The sequence below is a fragment of the Vombatus ursinus genome, unplaced genomic scaffold (assembly GCF_900497805.2).
Source record: "Vombatus ursinus unplaced genomic scaffold, bare-nosed wombat genome assembly UNPS02000749.1, whole genome shotgun sequence".
NCBI lineage: Eukaryota > Metazoa > Chordata > Mammalia > Diprotodontia > Vombatidae > Vombatus > Vombatus ursinus.
In genome coordinates, this window is record NW_020940527.1 from 12,329,527 (window position 1) to 12,349,941 (window position 20,415).

General features: G+C 40.5%; 1 protein-coding gene across 3 annotated transcripts in view; it reads left to right on the plus strand.

The window, feature by feature from the left end:
• The window catches only part of RET (ret proto-oncogene), a 161,395-nt gene that overhangs the window by 131,975 nt on the left and 9,005 nt on the right, over window positions 1-20,415 (plus strand). For all 3 annotated transcript variants that reach the window (XM_027857596.1, XM_027857613.1, XM_027857603.1), the window contains exons 11-16: window positions 1,704-1,960; window positions 6,942-7,089; window positions 9,099-9,206; window positions 12,613-12,827; window positions 12,997-13,119; window positions 17,327-17,397. In XM_027857596.1, the coding sequence (XP_027713397.1) occupies window positions 1,704-1,960; window positions 6,942-7,089; window positions 9,099-9,206; window positions 12,613-12,827; window positions 12,997-13,119; window positions 17,327-17,397 (922 nt within the window). The remainder of the gene's footprint in view (window positions 1-1,703; window positions 1,961-6,941; window positions 7,090-9,098; window positions 9,207-12,612; window positions 12,828-12,996; window positions 13,120-17,326; window positions 17,398-20,415) is intronic.

The following is a 20,415-nucleotide window of genomic DNA, read 5'->3' on the forward strand; positions in this document are numbered from 1 at the left end:
ATACTGTGAATAAAACACTGCACCCTTATTCTCTAACAGATGGAAGCCAGGCCCCCCAGGCCTCTTGGTTTGTACATCAGGCCAGACTTAGACTTGTGTTGTTAGAGTAATGTTCCAAGCCCTTAGGGCCACTGGACCTTAAAGTCAAAGCTTCGGTAATGGCACCCAAATGACATTTGTTTTCCTTCATGGGAAGACGACAATAATGGAATGGGAGAAGGAAAGGAAAATTCCACTCTGCAATGTCCATGTTTTTTTGGCTCCTACATATCACTGACTGAGCAGCTCCGGAATGTTCTCCTTCACCCTTCTTGACTCCCCCCCCTACCCCAGCCAACCTTTTTTTTTTTTTTTTTAAGTTTTTCACTATCCTTGTGGAAAATGCTGCATGACCCAAAGTCATGTGTGTGAGTCACATCCCTCCATGCACTATGTGTACACACACACACACACACACACACACACACACACACACACTCTCATGCAAAGAGAAATTCACTGTAGTCATGTGAAAAATGAATACAAGCCAGGTCTGAAGAAAGGAGAGAGGAGAAGATGAGCCAGGATTGAAATTTTAGAGCTACAAGGGAGCTTAGAGATCTGGTAGTCCAAATCCTTCATTTTGCATGTGAGAAAATGGAAATTCTCAGTGGTTGGGTGCCATGTCCAGAGTCACACAACTAGTTAGTGGTAGAACTTTCCTGTGCTGATTCCAGTACAGTACACAGATTCTTTCCTTGATTTATCTCAGACTCTTATCTACTTGTTTGACGTTGGGAAGGATATTTAATATCCAAAAGTCTTGGTTTCCCCATCTGAAACACTGTGGGGAGGGTCATAATAGTATGAACCTTGCAAGATTGTTGTGCACATCAGATGAGGTAATATTTGTAAAGTACTTTGCAAACCTTGAAGTGCTATATAGACCTCTCTGTGCCTTTTTTTTTTTTTTTTGGACAGACCTGTGATTTTCATCAGGGTAATACGTTCTTGTTGAGCAAACTCCCTCTCCTAGTTCAGATAGGCAGTTCTCCTAGAACTTATACAGAATTGCTATAAATATTTTAGAACATACAGAGTTTTTTTTCTTTTTCCCTAATCATCTTGGGATGACTTATATTCTTATAGATTTGACAAAGTACTTTATATATTTGAGATATGAGACCTTTACCTGAGAAAGTGTCTATAAAATTTCCCCCCCGATTTTCTGCTTTCCTTCTGCTCTTGGCTACATTGGTTTCATTTGTACAAAAACTTTTGAATTTCATGTAATTGAAATTATCCATTTTACACCTCACACAACTCTCTAACTCTTGTTTCTTTCATAAATTGTTTGCCTTTCCATAAGTCTTATAGGTAATATGTTCCATGTTCTTCAAATTATATAGGAAACAAATCAAAACAATTGAATCATATGAAAAAAATGTTCTAAATCATGATTGATTAGAGAAATGCAAATTAAAGCAACCTTGAGATAGCATTTTACACATATCAGATTGTTCCAGGCACTCAGAGGCCACAGGGTCACACAGCCAATGTGAGTCAAAAGTGGGTCTTTAACACCGGTCATCTTAACTCAGAAGCCAGATTCTGTAGCCTTCGTGCCATGCTTCCTCTCATAGGTCTATATTATACATGCCAACAATTAGAATAAAAGTCAGAGCAGTGGAGCATTAAACTCCTTTGCCCTTCTTTGCCCACAGAACCACTTTGTGACGAAGTCTGCAGGATGGTCATTGCTGTTGCCATCCTGTTCTCTTTCATCTTCTCTGTGCTGCTCTCTTCCTACTTCATCCGCCGCTACCACAAGAACTCCCACAAGCCACCCATTGCCTCTGCAGAGATGACCTTCAGGAGACCTGCTCAGGCCTACCCCATCAGCTATTCTTCCTCCAATGTTCGTCGGCCATCCTTGGACTCCATGGAGAACCAGGTCTCAGTGGATGCCTTCAAAATCCCTGTAAGATTTCATGTGGGGATAGAGTGGACAATTGTGTCCAATCTGTGGGTTCTGGGGCTTTTGTAGGTTTTCTGTGCTTGTGGTTTGGTTGGTACTAAGGAGGGCAAGGTTGTGGGACTTAAGTAGAGGGAAAGAAAACCCAAAGCTGCTCATTTGAGTGAAGATCAAATCTCAGGTTGTCCTTTTTCTGATCTTGTATGTTTGTCCTGGAAGTTTTCAGAATGAAGTCTTTTGAGATCATCACAGGTTATAGACTTAGAACTCAAAGGGTCCTTAGAATCCATTTAGTCCTTTTCTGACATTTTACAGATGAGGAAACTGAAGCCCAGAGAGGATAATTAACTTCTTCTGAGACATATTAGGCAATAAGTAGCTAGCTGAACCGGGATTTGAACCCACATCCTTTGACTCCTCCCCTGCCACGTTACCTCTAATGGTAATGAACACTAGCCCTGGAAGGGACTTTATACATTCTTTATTGCAGCCCCTTCTTTTTGCAGATGAGGAAATGGAGTATTTTGCCTCAAGTGGCAGAGCCGAAGTTAGAACCCAGATCTTCTGACTCATAGTCTGGTTTTCTTCCCGTTGTACCACACTACAACCAAGAAATTAAGACTGGCTCTATGTACATCAGTTTCCTGCCTATTGGCTTAGAGAATGAGTTGGATATTGAACTGAAAATCCCAGTGCCGTGGCATTGTAGCTTCGGCTGTTTTTCCAAAAACAGTCTTCTGGTCCCACACCCCACGGTACAGTGCTAAACAAGACCTGTTCCAGGGAAACTGCAAATTTTGGCTTTAACAGAGCAGTCCGCCAGGAAGTCTGCAGCTCAGTCACCACTGCCACCCGCACTCCTGCCTCAGTGTTATTGCTATTCAGAGACCAGGATAGTACAGACAATACTCATCTTCCCATCTTTCTTTGGTTAATTTCTTTGGGAAATTTTGAAAAAAAAGAAAACAAATTTACCACAAAGATACAAATACTAAATCAGTCCCTGATGCCTGTGAGACTAGTGGGCAAAAACACCCTTAAAATACTGGATTTTATCCAAACTCTGGAATACTGCTGAGAATGAGACCAGCAGAGGACTGTGGGTTTAAGGGACACAGTCCCATTATGAAAGAAACTCAAACTTGTAGAAATACCACTATGAGCTTTAAATGAAAAGTACACAAGGTTGGGAGTCAGGAAATTTAGAGGTGGAAGGGAGGAACCTTAGAGACAGACCCTTCTTACTCCAGCCCCTTCCATTTGACAGATGAAGAAACTGAAGCCAAGCAAGTCCAAATGACTTGCCCAAATCTTTAATGCCCATTCTACTACTAATTAGCTGTGTGGTCTTAACACAGCTGACACTCTTTCTTTGCCAGCCTCCTGATCTGTACACTGAAGATAATAATGCCAGCCTTATCTACCCCACAGATTGATTGTGAAGCTCTAATGAGAGAATACTTGTCAATTATAAATGACATGTATTAATGATTTAAAGTCAGCAGAGTGGTCTATCAACATTATCTTATTTGAACTTCATAGCATCCCAGTGAAGCAGGTATTGTATGGATTGTTATACCTCTCTTACGGGTGAAGAAACTGAGACAAGAGAGGTGAATTGGCTTGCCCATATTAACATGGTTTAATTGGTGTCTGACTCAGGATTTGAACCCAGGCATTCCTGATGCCTAGTCTGACACTATTGTATATGACATTATGCTGCCCCTTCATGTGGAAGTGCTTTGAAAAAGTAAACATGTTATATGAATGCCAGGGGTTAATATTTTTATATCTGCTCTGAGCTGCTTAGACCTTCCTCCTCCCACTGTCTTTTTGGCCTAAATTGCAGCCCTGTGGAGTGGTGATTGTGCCTATTTTATATCAGAAAATATTGAGGTAGGAAGGTAAGCTTGCCTCAGCAGAGGCACCAGTGGATCTGAGGCCATGTGCTCACTTCTGGTGCTCATTCCTCCATGACAGATCCAGAAGCTCCAGAAGCCAGTTAAAATGTTGTTTTGTTGTGAACTTTTTAACTGTGGGTGCTGTGTCCTGTGCGGCAAGGAAATTGCATTTATTATGCAGCCCTGGATGTCTCTTAGGATCCAGATTCGTTGGCCTTGCCTTTTGCCCACTCTCAGCCCTCCCAATTCCTTTGCCTTAGTTGCTACCCCCATTTTAGGTTCCAGGCTGGTTTGAGTCTGTCCAATAGAAATTTGAGTCCCAGGAGAAATTTGGTATTAGTGCAGTGCCTTGATCTGCAAGCTAACTGCCTGAGTCAGATACCACACTGGACAAGTTGTGTAAATGGGTAGTGGTTGTTTTCGAATTCAAAGTTTAGCCCAAGAATGTTTCAGTTCCAAAAGGCATTAAAATGTGTGGTAAGGATTTTTTTCAATGCCAGAAAAATTGAGAGTCTTAAAAAGTTGTGACAGGGAACTGTATTAGGAATGAATTTGGGATCCATTTTAGGACTTACTGGAAATTCTTTGTGTGTTCCTCACCCACCAGGCTAATCATTTCTCTGTCCTTGGAAGCCTTGTCATTGTTCCTGTTGACGTGGAGGTGCTGTTTACAGGCTGTCTCCCAAGCTTGATGTGTTTCCTGTTGAATTCCAAAGGGATGGTCAGTCTTTGGAGACTCCTTGCCAACCGGAACACTGTCTCTTTGTGGGCAGGGGCTGGAATAGTTGCTGATTGGTGTGTCTCTATGGCATCACAATCTTTGTTTACTTGGATTTCTTGGGTGTTTCGTAGATCTTTCACTATCCAATGGTAGCAATGATTTGGCCTTTTTCATAACAGAGGACTGATTGTCTATGATGAAACCTTCTAATTTGTTGTTGGTGTTTTTTTAAAGAAAAAAAAAGTTGAGACAGTTTGCAGCAGGGTTGCATGAGAAAGGGAAATGCGTAAATAGTGTTTGGGTAAGCGAACGTTATCCCCAGTAGCAGCAGCGAAGGTATATCCTTATTCCTTGGAGTAAAAGTAAAAGTTGGATATTTAGTTAAATTTTGCAAGCCTTTACTAAATACCTCCTATGTGGTTGAACTCAACAATGATAATCTCTTGGACAGAAATAGAAGATCTGAGAAGAGAATAAAAATTTTCAGTAGACTGAAAGCGTGGTATGCTATTGACAAGTGTTGGACCTGGGGTCATGAAAGCCATATTTAACTTGGCTTTCAAAGCTTGCTAGTTGTATGACTGACCATATCAGTTTCCTTATCTGCAAGAAGGAGAAAGTAATAACACTTATCTCATGGGGACATAATAAATAAAAATAATGTTTGTAAATGATATTAAATATCAACTAATTATCAGTGCCTAGCATGTGCACACGTATCTATATGTATATACACATTATATATTTTGTTATACATAATTTTTATATTCTACATTTTATAATTATATCATTTATAACACAGAGATGTGCATGTGTGTATATATGTACGCACATATACACACATTCACACATGCACACACACACATATATATGTATATATATGAAGTAGATATATATATGGAGGGGTTTTTTGGTTTTGGCAGGGGGGGACAGGGAGAGATGTCCAGACTAGTGATAACACACACCATGTCAGTATTAGAAAGTCCTGGTATGGAAATGCCTTCCATTAATGCACATCAGTACTTCTGTAACTTCAAGTCTTAGAGTTGCCTGAGACACTGAGGAATTAAGTTTAAATGAGCAGCCCCCGCTCCTAGAGCTAGTATGTATCAAAGGTAATTCTTAAATCTTAGGTCTTACCTGTCTTCAAGGCTAGCCTTCTATCTACTTTCCTCTCTCATGGCACATAGTAGACATTTAATACATGCTCACTGAATGGAATTGTCAGTACCTTGCAAAAGTAAGGAAATGGTAAGAGAAGATTTAAGTACTGTCAATGAGTTTAAGTCACTAGGCCTTGATGGATTTTATTCGTGAGTCCTGAAAGAGGTGGCAGATATGATTACTGAGCTGCTTTAGTGATCTTTGAAAGATGGTAGACACTCATAGATGTTCCATAGGACTGCAAATGATAGATGTTGTCCAGATTTTCAAGACAGGGAAGAGAATGGTGTCTTCATACTATAATGCAAAGAGCTTGACTTGAATTCAGTTGACCAGTTCCAGAACATATTACTTAAGAGGTGGTTTGTGAACATTTAGAAAGGGAAGTGGTAACCAATGAGTGCCAGTATGACTTCATCACAAATAGGTTCTGCCAGACTAACTTTGTTTCCTTTTTTTATTTTTTTTAAACCTGAGTTACAAGATTGATAGAGGCAGATAGAAGTTGAGTGACTTGCTCAGAGCTTGCACAGCTAGGAATTGTCTGAAGAGGAATATTGATGTGTTGTACATTCTGTCCAATAACCACGCAATGATAACACCCTCTTCAACTTGCCTGTTGGCCAAGTATGACTTAAAAGAGTGGAGAGTTGATTGTTAATGATGCCCAAGGACATTTTTATAGTTATTCAAACTTTCTGGCACAGAAATTATTTCCTTGCTGCATCTCTACAGGAGAAGTCAGAAAAATCTATAGGCAAAGGAACAGGAGTGATAGTACAGCTTGGGGTCTATGAAGATGAGGAGACCTTTTACAACCTGTGCATGCATTCATCATGTAGCAGGCCTGATTCTGCCCCCAAGGGAGCTTCCTAGAGGAGGGTCTTTGTTTTGCTTCACTTTTTGTAGGTGAAACTCCCTTATAATGATTTGGTATATGTACTCCTCACATTGGATCCCAACCTTTTAACCAAATTCCACTTGACACTAATGATTCTAGTTTGAATCATGCCTATTAGGTAGGTGATTTACAAAATTACTGAAAGAGTTCCCTCTCTGCATATCAACCCTCTGGAAAGTGATGGGCATAGATATTTTTAAAACAATTTTGTTGGCAATTATTTCATAAGTTTCTTTTTATTTTCCTGTCATCACCTTAACCTTCTTCTCTCCTCTTGCCTTTCCTTTCCTCCCAATTCAGGAGGATCCAAAGTGGGAATTTCCTCGGAAGAATTTGGTTCTTGGAAAAACCCTAGGAGAAGGAGAGTTTGGAAAGGTTGTCAAGGCAACAGCTTTCCGACTCAAAGGGAAAACCGGCTACACCACCGTGGCAGTGAAAATGCTGAAAGGTACTTTCCTATCCACACACTTTTAAAGATTTTGATTAGCCACCCCTGACTATAAACAGACTGGTAGGATTTGGATGTGTGGATGGTTTGGAGGCAGGCCCTGCTGCTCTGTGCCAGATCCCCAGCAGCAATTCCCGAAGGCCATTTATTTATATTCCAACATTTCCTGATGAGAGGGAATTCAGATAGTGCCACAGTGATGTAAGCCATAGTTTCCACTGGCCTGGGCTTAAGTCATGCAAGGAAACACCAAGATGCTTCCAGAGGTCCAGAGGTTTTATTTTTGTACTGTTGTAGGGGGAATATACTTGGTTAAAATCAGTCATTTATATAGGCAACTCTCCTTGGAGGAGATGGTGATAGGCTCTTATTACAGAACCACTAGGAGACTTCCACCACACTAAGAAATTCCATTGATCAGGAATGTTATTAAAAATAGTAAGGTGACATTGGCTATGGTGAGAACCAGAATTCTCATTCCAGGGTAAATGTTCAAAAAGATACTCATCATACTCCTCCCTCTACAGTTTTCATTTGCTAGAGGACTCATCGTTTCAGATAATACATTTGATCAAGGTAGAGGGAAGTTTAGAAAGCAACACAACTGAAGGTTGCATCTGGTTATTACAGAGAAGCAAATAAGCTTCATTATTAAAATTAGAGCAGTTTAAAGAGTACTTGACGAGCAACTTCTCATGCATCCTTAACCTTAGAGTAGCATGGTAAGGAAAATTTATCTCCAACATAAACATAACCCCTTACATGACATTTTAACTGAAATGCTCATTGTCTTTATGAGTTTGCTAAATACCTTTAGACGTTTACAAGAGATTTGAGTGATTTCATCATCAATAAAGCAGGACCGAGTCAGTCCAAGTGGATGGTCACAAAATCACAGCCCTTTATTCCAGGTGATTTAACATTTGATTCTTATTGCAATTAGCTAGGACAGAATTAATGCCAGCTGGGGAGAGATGGGATGGTGTATGGAGAGCTAGATTTTAAGTGTACTGTTCTAATAAATTAGTGTGGCACTTACATTAATTGCCCAGCTGTTAATGAATTTTTCTGGCACGCAGAGAAATCACCATCATAAATGCACCATAAAAACTTGTCTTAAATAAGGTCATGTTCAAAGGAGTTATAGCAACTGCTGGGGCAGGGATTTGTTTATAGTTTATTGGGGTTTTTGACTTTCTCGATCACTACCTGACTGCAACAGAGTACTAGCCAAAAAATGGATTTGGGAGTGGGAGAGGAAAAAATCCTTTTCACAGCGTAATTTGTGCTATGATAGATATGGTCACAGGCATGCTTATTATAAGGAAAGAGTGCTAGTTAAACATATAACTCCAGCATTTTTAGGCATTAAAATTACTCACTGTTGCTATTTACCTTTCAAACAACTAATCCTCATACGGCAAATGAGCTCATACCTCACTTTTATGGAGAGCCAAGACATAAAACTCCCTTTTCCATAAAACCTTTAAGCAGCAAGAACCTTGGAGAAACCTCTTTCTCTGCATTTGAGTCTGTAGACCTCTAACTCTCTATCAAATATACACTATGGGTCATGGACAAACAGCAGTCAACATAGAAAATGATGGCAGAATTTTGCATGTTGGTAGGTTGGGATGACAGCAATGCAACGCCCAAAGATGGTGTCAAAAGTCTGTTGATTTTTCATATTTAAATGTTTTCCCATCAGCTAGTACAGGATGCAGTGGGGAATGAAAAGCTTCCTTTGGCAATTTTTTTTTAATGAAAAAATACTATTAACATAAGGTGTTGGTATCACTTTGCCCCCTCCACCCACTCTCCCTGTTATTTATGTTTTTGTCTTGAGATTAAGGCAATTCCCAACATCAAGGTGATAGCCACCAAATACGTGACTCCTCAGTAGGCTACCAAGCCTATCCTGGGCTTGTGAACCAGAGTGGGGCTGGGCTGGATCGGGAAGGACCAGAGGAAACTGATTTTTAACCTGCTCTGTTTACAATGCTTTTCAGAAAATGCCTCTCCTAGTGAGCTCAAAGACTTGCTGTCGGAGTTTAACCTGCTAAAACAGGTCAACCACCCCCATGTCATTAAACTCTATGGAGCCTGCAGTCAGGATGGTAAGGATTGCCATGTAGCATGGTAGTAAAACAAATAAAGAAATTATGCTCTTGTATAGAAACCAGAGATTTGAAATGACTTGGAAAGTGAGCTTTAAGCATCTTCTTTTCCTTGTACCATCTCTCTCCTTCATTTCTGCTCAGCCCTTCCCAATCCTCCTTTCCTTTTTCCTCTCATTTCCCCCTTTCACCTGCTTTCTAGCTCTCTTTTTACCTTTCTTCCCTTTCTTTTCTTTCTTCCTGTCAGGACAGAGAGATATATCACTAAAACTCACTTGGTTCATGAAGACCTAAATTACTTTTCACAGATACTTGACATGGACTTGCCTTTTACCAACCAGATGAAACAAAGGGGTTATTTCACAATTCCTCAATGGCTTATGCTGCTGTATGCTGGCAGATGTTGTTGATCACTCAGCATTTGGGGTGACTTTCCCTTTACCAAGTATGTAGTGGGTATTTTTGTGCAAAGTCTGGGAGCCTTCATTTTGTACCCAAAAAAAAGCTAGTTCTGCCAGCTGTGTTTTCATGGGCAAACTGCTATTTAGCCCCTCTTGGCTGCATTTTGGGTTTCCTGCTGGTACTCTATGATCTGTAGGCTGTATGATGTCAGTGCACATTTATAATTCTGTTTCCTGCAGAAACCAAAACCAAACTGCATAGCAGTTGGTGTCATTTAGCTAATGTTTGATATCTTATATAGCTGTAGAAAGATCCATTTATGAATTTCCTTAGACTGCTTGTGGCGGGAGCTTCTCCTCATGTAGTATAACATGATAATGTGGAATCACACTTAGAAGAGCAACATACAAGGCTGTACAAAAATGACCTGTATCCTAGAACCAATCAACAAGCATTTATTAAGTACTTTCTGTATACCAGAACTGTATTCAACACTAGGAATATACAGATAAACATGAAATAGTCCATGTCTTCAAGATGCTTACATTCTTTTGGGGAAAACAAGTTATACATATACAAGGATAGACATAATATGTACAAGGTAAATAAAGGGTAAGTTGGGGACACACTGTGAGCTATGAGGATTAGAAAAGATGTCCTACAAGGTGGCACTGTAGCTAAGTGTTGAAGGAAATAAGGAAAAAATTCCTTATGTCAGAGAGTCCTTTGTCAGGATGTCAGAGAGCCCTCACTCACTATTTGATGAGGGTGCTCACGGCATACTATGCTTGTGTTCATCCAGAGTCAAAGAAATTACAAGTAAAATGTGCATTTCCCTCTAGGAAGAAGAGACATTTCATTCAGTCATGGATCTCCCAGACTGGGAGACTTTCAACATAGAACCATAGAAATACAGAACATACAGCAGGCAAGGCCCTTAGAGATCATCTTGTCCAGCCCCCTCAGCTTACAGTTAAGGAAAGAGGCCCAGAGACTGTCCCAATACTCACTGGGACAATCTGCCGAAATTCTATACTAGGCTGCCACTTGAGATCATCTTCATTCACCTAGTTAGGAGGGATTAAATAATTATGGCATCTGCTCCAAGGGCTGGTGCCCGGTAGAGTTCATAGCTGATACTTAACTCTTTCCACCCTGAGGAGTCACACTGCCTGAAGCAATCTTTCTCCACATTACAGGGGTGAGGGCATGCAAACCGCACCCCCCCACTGTGATCTGGAAAATCTGCATAAAATTTTCAACCCTCCCTTCATAGCAGAGAAGTCTGAATTATTATGGTATTAAAAGCTAAATTATGTTACTATTATATAATACTATACATATATTTCATAGATCGTTGAGTTTCTAAAATTTTTCTGTGTCGTCTGCTGGCCTTTGTATATCATCTGTGGATTCCACAGGACTCCCCCCAAAATTCCCATTTAATTTCTTATGCCAACTCGTGATATATTGAAACTGAAATGGGGAAAGTTGCAATATGGAAGGGGTAACTGTAGTTTATTCTTATGTGTCTCGTGGCTCCTGATGCAGATGCTGCCATCAGCAGCTTCTGTTCTGGTGGACACTGCTCCCAATGCTGCTGGGGCTCCAGCTCTTCCAACTTTGGGCATTTACATGGTCATGAACTTCGTGATCAGTTCTGCCTCTGGATACTCAGTTGCCCAAGATTAGGGCAGAACAAACATAAGAAATGGAGGTAGCCATATGTTCACAGGCTTCATGGCCAGGACCAGGAGGCAGACAGGGCAGCTGGGAGAACAGAGACGTATACCTCTTTTTTTCCTAGGAGTCCTTCTACTCTCCCTCAGTGTGTCTCTCTCTTTCTCTGCTGAGAGGCACCTTCATGTAATAGAGAGCTGACCTTGGAGCCTATGAGGAAAATGTGGGTCCAAGTCCCATCTCTGATACTCTCTGTGTGGCCCTGAGCAAATCACTTAACTTTTTAGTACCCTAGACAGCTCTCTAAAGCTATAAGGTGCAGAGAAGGTGCCAATTTGGTAGGAGATTCCTCACCTGGGAATTTCCTGTACCAATGAATCATAGGTCCAGTACCTATCCCCTATATATGTAATATATACACATATACACACACATATATGCATATACATACATGTATGTATAGATATAGAGATGTGTATATATGTATGTATACATACACATACACATGCCAATATGACTGCAACTTGCTTCCACTATTCCAATTTCACCCTTCTGAGGACAGACAACCAAACAAGCTAAGTCTAGTATCTCTTCTCCAAGACAGCCCTTTAAATACTTGAAGGCAGTGTGTCATGTCCTTTTTGAGTTTTCTTTTCTCCAGCCTAAACACTCCCAGTTCCTTCAAGATATCTTCAGATAGCATGGCTTGAAAGGCAAGGGCATATGAGAAATAACCTGGATTTGGAGTTGCTCTTGGAATTGGGCCTAGGTAAAGTTATGACGTAGATGTGAAGTTTGTCTCTGGTGCTCTCCCCTTCCCCTTTCTATGTCCTTTGCTCTTCCCATGCAAGGCTCCCAGTGCCCTGCTACTGTTCTTTATTCTTTTCTATCTGGGAAGAAAGTGATTTGACATGCCAATTAATATTGAGGTCTTTAAGGACGTAATGTATATGAGAACACTATACTTAACTCATCTTCTCTCTCTCTCTCTCTCTCTCTCTCTCTCTCTCTCTCTCTCTCTCTCACACACACACACACACACACACACACACACACACACACACAAACTTTCTAATGGTGAAATGCCAGACCCAACTAAGTCTTTCAAGCCTTTTATCCCTTATAGTGCCTAGCACAGTATCTTATATTTAGTAGAAACTAAATAAGAGGATGAACATTTCTGGCACACTCAAATCACATTATAGGAGTAACTCTCTAGTCTGTCAACACATAGAGCCATCCTTGCCCTTGAGTGTGTATATAGCTCAGCTTCTTCCACGCTTGACCCATCTCCATAACTAACCTGTGTCCTTTCATCCTTTAGGACCTCTCTACCTGATCGTGGAGTATGCCAAGTATGGTTCTTTGCGGAGTTTCCTCCGGGAAAGTCGGAAAGTGGGACCCAGCTACATGGGTGGTAATGGCAATCGGAATTCTAGCTACTTGGACAATCCAGATGAGAGGGCACTGACCATGGGAGATCTCATTTCCTTCGCCTGGCAGATTTCCCGAGGAATGCATTATCTTGCAGAAATGAAGGTACCGTGCTTACAGACTAGCCTTGCTGAGTCTACAAGGAGAGCCATCCTTAAATGTCATGAGCTTGTGCTTACCCCTCTTGTAACAGCATTGCTCATCACATCACATGTCATCTCCTGGATTATTTGGTATTGGGGAGTTTTTGTTGTTGTCATCTTTTTTCTCCTAGCTGGTCCACCGTGATTTAGCAGCTAGAAATGTCTTGGTGGCTGAAGGACGCAAAATGAAGATTTCTGATTTTGGCCTTTCCCGAGATGTTTATGAAGAGGATTCCTATGTCAAAAGGAGCAAGGTAATTTAGTCAGGGATTTGTGAAGCTATTTAAGCAATGGTCACACTTGCCATTGGAAAAAATATGTGCAGTGATGGCCAGAAAGTTATTCCCAATGTAAAAGGGATAAGAAGGTAGGCCTGATAATTGTTTTGAGGCCTAACTATAAGGATCAAGTGTTGTAACGCCATTAGACTACTTGTCCCCATTTCAAAAATAAGAGTTTTCTTTAAATGTTTAACCCTGCTTACTGAATGAAGATGGTGCTTAATGGGCCTCCAGTCATTGGAGATAACCTTGCCCAGGAAGGTCCAGTTGGTTCTTTTATTTTATTTATTTATTTTTATTTTTTTAGGCAATTGGGGTTAAGTGACTTGCCCAGGGTCACACAGCTAGTAAGTGTCAAGTGTTTGGTCTGAGGCCGGATTTGAACTCAGGTCCTCCTGACTTCAGGGCCTGTGCTCTATCCACTGCGCCACCTAACTGTCCCCAAGAGTTATTTTTATTTTATTTTTTTTTTAATTTTCCAGTTGGTTCTAAGACACAATCACTTGACCAAGGAGACATTCTAAATGTGGGATAATTTGATTTATTTTGTGTAGTGAAGAAAAGGAGAAGGGCTTTAAGACAGTTTCGTTTATCTCCCTTACCCTTTTAAACTGAAGGGAGAAGAGTTATACTTTGCCCTTTAGATATAATCTTTTATTCTTTGCTGATCACAAAGAAAATACTTTAAAGTACATTCATGTTTCCTCTAAATGTATTTTTAGTTGTTATTTACTTTTTTAAAAATCACTATTTCTTTTGAAGGTCATCTAGTGCTGTTTTTTTCTTATAGTAATTTTCCTTTTCTCTTCAGTTCTTCATCTTGGTTTTTTAGAGGAAAAGGTCACAATATTCTTTCTGTGTAATTACAACTGTTAGCTAACAAGAAGCTGAAATAAAATAAACAAGAGGTGGTGACTCATACTTGGTAGAAAGTGTTGTGAAAGTAGTTTATAGGAGCAGGACACTTTCCCTAAAGCAGGCAGCCTGAGGATTGAAGTCCAGTCTGTTCAGATGCAGGTGAAAATGATGTGCAGGAAGCCCCATGACTAAGGCAGCTTCATCCCTCACAAATAATCTCTCTTTAGTTCCAAATGACTTCTGGATTTCTGAAGTTTGAATTCTCAAAATGCTATGTTCTTTTGTCATCCTGGGAAATCCTATTGATTTATCAACTTTTTCAATGTAACCGAATGCATTTATCTTACTAAATTTATTTACACCTTCTGCCTCAGGTCTCTGCTTTTAATTTCCCTTTGAAGGAAATGGTTTCAATAGCTTTGGGGGGGAGGGGTAGCACAGGAAGGAGAGGGGACAAAGTACAGTAAATATGCAAGGCATGATGAGTATAACCTATTTATGCTACATGTGATAAGTGTCAACATAGTATAAGAATTAAAATGATAATTCTTTTTCATGATGCTAGTGATGGGAACCAGAAAACAGAGCTATGTGAAATATGCTTTATGCTCCATGGTGCCAAGAACTGACTTTTTTGTTGTTGACTCAGTGAAGGCAGTATTTCCCTTCCTTTGAGCTCTGGTTATGTGTCTTTATCAACCTGTTGCTACCAACTAAATATAAAGCAGTATGAGGAAATTCTGACCAACTAATCGGGGGTGGATCCCTTACCCCCTGCTTCCTTCACAAAAGGAGAAGAGTGTATTTATTACTGTAAAAGCCTTGTATTAAAAGGGAAAAAAAACTAGATTGACTTGTGACATGGGCAGCTGGTATACTACCAAAATAATCCTAAAGTCAAAATTTAATGTGACCAAATAGTTAAGAAAAGCATCAGGGTGGAATGGATAGAATGCTCGATTTGGAGCATGAACATCTGTCTTCACATCTTCGGACACTATCCTCTCTTAACCTCAGTTTGCTCAAATGCAAAGTGTGGATAATAATGCCTACCTGCTTTACTGAGTTGCTAATGAGGCCCAAGTGAGGGGACCATTAAGTAGGCAGGTGGATAGGGAGATTAAAGAGATAAAATGATATTGTTTATTCTGTGCCCACAGTTCCAAGTGTGGGGAATTCAAGTACAAGCAAACAAGACAATCCTTGCCCTCAAGGAGCTTATATTCTAATGAGGGAAGACCATATATAAAGGGAAAGAAGAAGATGACACCTGTAAAGTGCTTAACCAACTTTCTAATGCCATGTAAATGTCAATTATTATTGAAATCCTCAAAACGATTTTTGAGCAGAAAATATTACAGTGAATGCTGCTAGTAAAAATAAAATCTACTACGTTGTCTTTTTACATAAGTTAAAACTTTGTGAATACTTTGGTTTATAGATATTTTTACATGTTGTAAGTGGTAGATTGCTAAGTCTTGACCAATGTTTACAGATTTCTAAAATCCTGGTAGGGAGTACATTGGCTGGTCAGCCGGCCTTTTATACACAGTATAGAATCAGAGAATCATAGAGCTGGAAGGAGCTTTAGAGATCACAGTCTGACCTCATTTTCTAATGGAAGAAAATGAGACTCAGAGAAGCTAATGGATAGCTCAGTTGAGTTGAGTTGTTTTTCAGTTGTGTCTGACTCTTCTGACCCCATTTGGAGTTTTCTTGGCAAAGATACTGGAGTAGTTTGTCATTTCCTTTTCCAGCTCATTTTACAGATGAGGAAACTGAGGCCAACAGGCTTAAATGACTTGGTCAGGGGCATACAAACTAGTGTCTGAGGTCAGATTTGAACTCATGAAGATGAGTCTTCCTGATCCACTGCACCACCTAGCAACCCAGATAATTCAGTATCACATGGTTAATCAGTGGTAGAGCCAGAAGAGGCCCCAGGTCTGTTGATTGCCAATGTCTTTTTCCCCATTTGCCTCTGCCCCTTTTCCTCCTTGCTCTGATATTACTCTCTATTAAATGAATTCTCTCTGGCATAGGAAGCGATATGTGGTGGTGATCATCTGATATTTTGATACTGCTATGCATTTGACCATCTGAACTACTTCATGGGATCATAGATTTAGTTGGAAGGTTTCTTAGAAGACAACTAGTCCAACCTTCTCATTTTATGATTTGGAGGGAGGTACCTGCTGCTCATTATGATCCCCTGGATTGTCTTTTCACAAGTGGTAATAAGTCTGAGCCCATTTCTGGGAGTGGCATGTGGTGGTCCAGAGGCAAATTAGTAGTAGAGTTCTGAACAGTCTAAGGCAGCCTAAGCCCTCTTCTTTTCCATATTAGACAGGGCCTGGTGCCACCCCTCACTCACCATGTTCCTTGTCCTACTTTGCAGTTTCTTTTGGACAAAGATTAGTAACTGATACACTGTGGGGTTGGGGGCAGGGGAGGTTGAGGGAGTATACAGTTATCCCTTCCACATGGCAGCTTTACCCATTGCAGTTTTAATGTATCATGGATCAGCATAATAAATTAAATGGGAATTGTTTGGAAGTTTTGCAGAAGCCACAGATAACTCACGTAGGCCAACAGACAACACAGAGCCTAAGACCAAATACCCAAATTTTACAATAAAGTACTGTAAACACCCCATAAAAGAAAAAAAATCACACTTCTCTAGTACAAAGGGCGAGCCAAAAATTTTATGTGGATTTTCCAGATTGTAGGGGCACTGTGAACCTAACACCTGCAATGTGGAAAAATGTATTTCAGTTTCTTTCATATTCAGATAAGAGGCAGCTAGGCACAGTGAAAAACCCTGAACAAATAGTGATACTGACCAAGTCATTTCCTAGGATTTGGGCCTTAGTTTCCACATCTCTAGAACATCTGAGCCTTGGTTCCTTAAGTGACTCGATCAAGGCCACACAGGTTACTAATGACAGAACTAGAATCTGAACCCAGGTATTCTGACTCTAACTCTAAGACTCCTACTGTCCCATGAAACTAAGCATACAGAGGATCTCCTGGGCTGGTAAAATTAGATTGGATATTTAGTTACCTCTCAGTCAGTCAGTCAACAAGCATTTATTTAGAGCTTACTTTGTGTCAGGCTCCTTATTTGTTTGTTTGTTTTTAACCTGTCTCATGCACTTAGGTGCCTGATATTTCACTCAGAAAGGTACATTATGGGCATTTGAGATTGTGCAATAGGTTATCCCACTCACCACACTGTGCATGATATTTCCACCTAGAAATTTATCAGTTGATTTTTGAGTCATATTAATGTCTTTGTTCTTATTTTTTTCCTCTCTCATAGGGCCGGATTCCTGTAAAGTGGATGGCAATTGAGTCTCTTTTTGATCATATCTACACGACCCAAAGTGATGTGTAAGTGTGTAGTTGTATGGACTTCTTAGTGAATCTAGCATATTCATTTAATACACCCATGTGTACATTGACTACAGCTTTCCTGTCACATGTGGTTGGGTCTGTAATGAAATAGATAGTGCAGCTCTAGGAGTGCATAGCTCATCATGTTTTATTTCCATTTTTGGTCATGCATCTGAGTTGATAGACAAATTCATGGTAGCTAAAGTTCGGATGATCATTGATGGGGTAGCTAAGAAGTGAGGTAGGGGTCTCTGGTCAGTTTCCTCTATTTCTAATACTAAGATCACCTTTGTGGGTGTACTGGGAATTCAGTGACAAATATATAGGTACCTTTGTTCTTTGACAAGATAGAACTAGGATGGTGGTCTAATTGCAAGGAGCAAAAAGTGTTGCATCTCAGGCTCAGGTTAGTTTGTGGTTAAGGGAAGAGTGTGGACTTGAGGTCTGTGAACATTCTAACTTTTGTGGAGCCCAAATTCTTAAGGGTTTTTGGCAGAATGGGCCGTGAAAAAGGATGAATTTTCCAACAAATGAATACACTTTGAAAAAAGAACTGAAATGGAGCAGCTAGGTGGCGCAGTGGATAGAGCACCTGCCCTGGATTCAGGAGGACCTGAGTTCAAATCCAGTCTCAGACACATAACACTTACTAGCTGTGTGACCCTGGGCAAGTCACTTAACCCCATTGCCTAACCAAAAAAAAAAAGAACTGAAATGAAGATTTGTCTTTATCAAATTAACCATCTTTGAGGGCATAGACTATTTAAAGTTGCACAGGATGAATGCTCACAGGGTATGATCCTTAAATCTAGAGGTAGAAGGAACATCCCGGGCTATAAGAGACTATGCTACTCATTCTACAGATGAGGAAACTGAGGACCAGAAAGATGAAGTGAGTTGCCCAAAGTCCTGGGGTCCAGCAAGTCACAGTTTGTAATCATCAGAGACAGGATTTGAATTCACATCCTCTGACTCCAGAGACATTTCTTTTCCCTCTGTACTGTACTGCCTCCTAATAACTGGGACAGCCATTTTTTGAGGCTGAATTTCCTTAGGGTTGGGCATCATCCTTGTGATGTAGTATGAATAAACAGTAGTTCAAGGTTGTCCAAAATATGCTGTAAATCATATTTGAAACTTATTTTAATACAAATTTTATTTTAGTAAAGTGGTTTGTGGTAAAGTAATTTTTTACCTAAGCAAATGAAATACCTGTAACTTCATTCCATTTTCCTCTGTAATCAGCTCCTTTCCCCTAGGTTTGTTGATCTGAAGAAGTTTTGGTTTTTTTATATTTGAGTGTGATTTTTGCTAGGAGTCCTCCAGTAGCATGGGTTTCTCATTTTTCACTCACATTTCCATCAAACAGCAGCAGAATCAAACAGATCAAATAACAGAATCAAATAAGCTATCATAGGGCCAGCTCTTATGTTCCTCACTGGTCTTTTTTTTTGCCAACACACATGAAGTTGCTCAAACACAGATTCGTCATCCAGATTCTAGTTTGAACAGTCATTAAGCACAAATCACAGGCATGTTTGGGAGCAGGCTCATTTTGAATGTTCTGTGGATGACACATCTTAAATTGTTGTATGATTATTATTTATTATAATTATTGGGGGAAGAGGGAAGGGGAACAGTGAAAACTAGAGCAGGGACAAACCTGTGCCCTGCTGTTCAAAAAGATGGCGTTTACAAAATCAGAGTTTCGAAAGGGATCTTAGCAGCGTAAACTACAGCTGAGAGAAATCTCTGCTGTTGTTCGTCTTTCATTTTCAAAAGAGGACTGATGACATCACCGGTGATGTCTTGACTTGCTCGTGAATTGGTTTTAAGAGAGGCGGAGATGCACAAAGCCTCATTTTCTCTTCCTGAGTCATTGAAATGCAGTGGCAAGACAAAAGTCAAGACAGCTAGTGATGGCCCAGGATGCAGTGGATGACCTTGGCTGCTTTGATGCCTGACCAAGCTCCACAGCACCTGCTTCAGCTGCTTTCATGGCTGTTGGAACAGATTGTTCTCATCTGCCTATTCTACAAGAGAAAGTCTTCACATGCTTGGGGTACACCCCCCCCCCCAATTCACCAACAGGTTTGAGTTCTATCAGTTACTCTTTTACCCTCAACTTGGTTTAGCCTGTCTGCTGAGATGGTTTTGCCAGGGTCTGGCCGCTGCTCATGCTACAGCTTCTTGGAGCCAGATTTTGAATGAATTAGGCAGGGGCACCAAAAATGGATGAGCAGCTCTGAAAAGGGCTCACACCAGAGACACTAGTCCTCCTTGAACACCCCATACACCTTGATGTGTGACCATCTACCTTCTGTTTGAGGACAGCTAGGTATCAAGATTGTGCAATGACTGTAGCAACAGACTTGGAGACAGGAAGATGGGAGTTCAAATCCTGCCTCAGATACTATCTCTATAATCCTGGGCGAGTCACTTAATCTCTCACTTTCTCAGTTTCCTCATATATAAAGTAGGATTAATAAAATGCCCTGACAGGGTTGTTGTGAGGGTAAGATAAGATATGTAAAGCTCTTTGCAAACTTTCAAGCTGTGAAAATGCTAGTTATTATAATAATTATTAGTCGTAATAAAAATAGACCTCCAGTGAAGAAGAATCCAGCCCACTTTTGGACAATTCTTTTTTTTTTTTTGTGAGGCAATTGGGGTTAAGTGGCTTGCCCAGGGTCACACAGCTAGTAAGTGTCAAGTGTCTGAGGTCGGATTTGAACTCAGGTCCTCCTGACTCCAAGGCTAGAGCTCTAGCCACTGTACCACCTAGCTGCCCCTGGACAACTCTTATTGTTAGGAAGTTTTTTCTGTGTCAAGCCTAAATTAACCTCTCTGCAGTATCCACCCACTGCTCCTGGTTCTACGCTCAGAGGCCAAATGGAATAAAACCTCATGGCAGCCTGTCACATATTTGAAGACAGCTCTCAGTTTTCCCCATAAATCTTCTCTCCTCTAGGCTAAATCTCCTCAGTTCTTTCAGAGGAGCTTCACGTGAAGTAG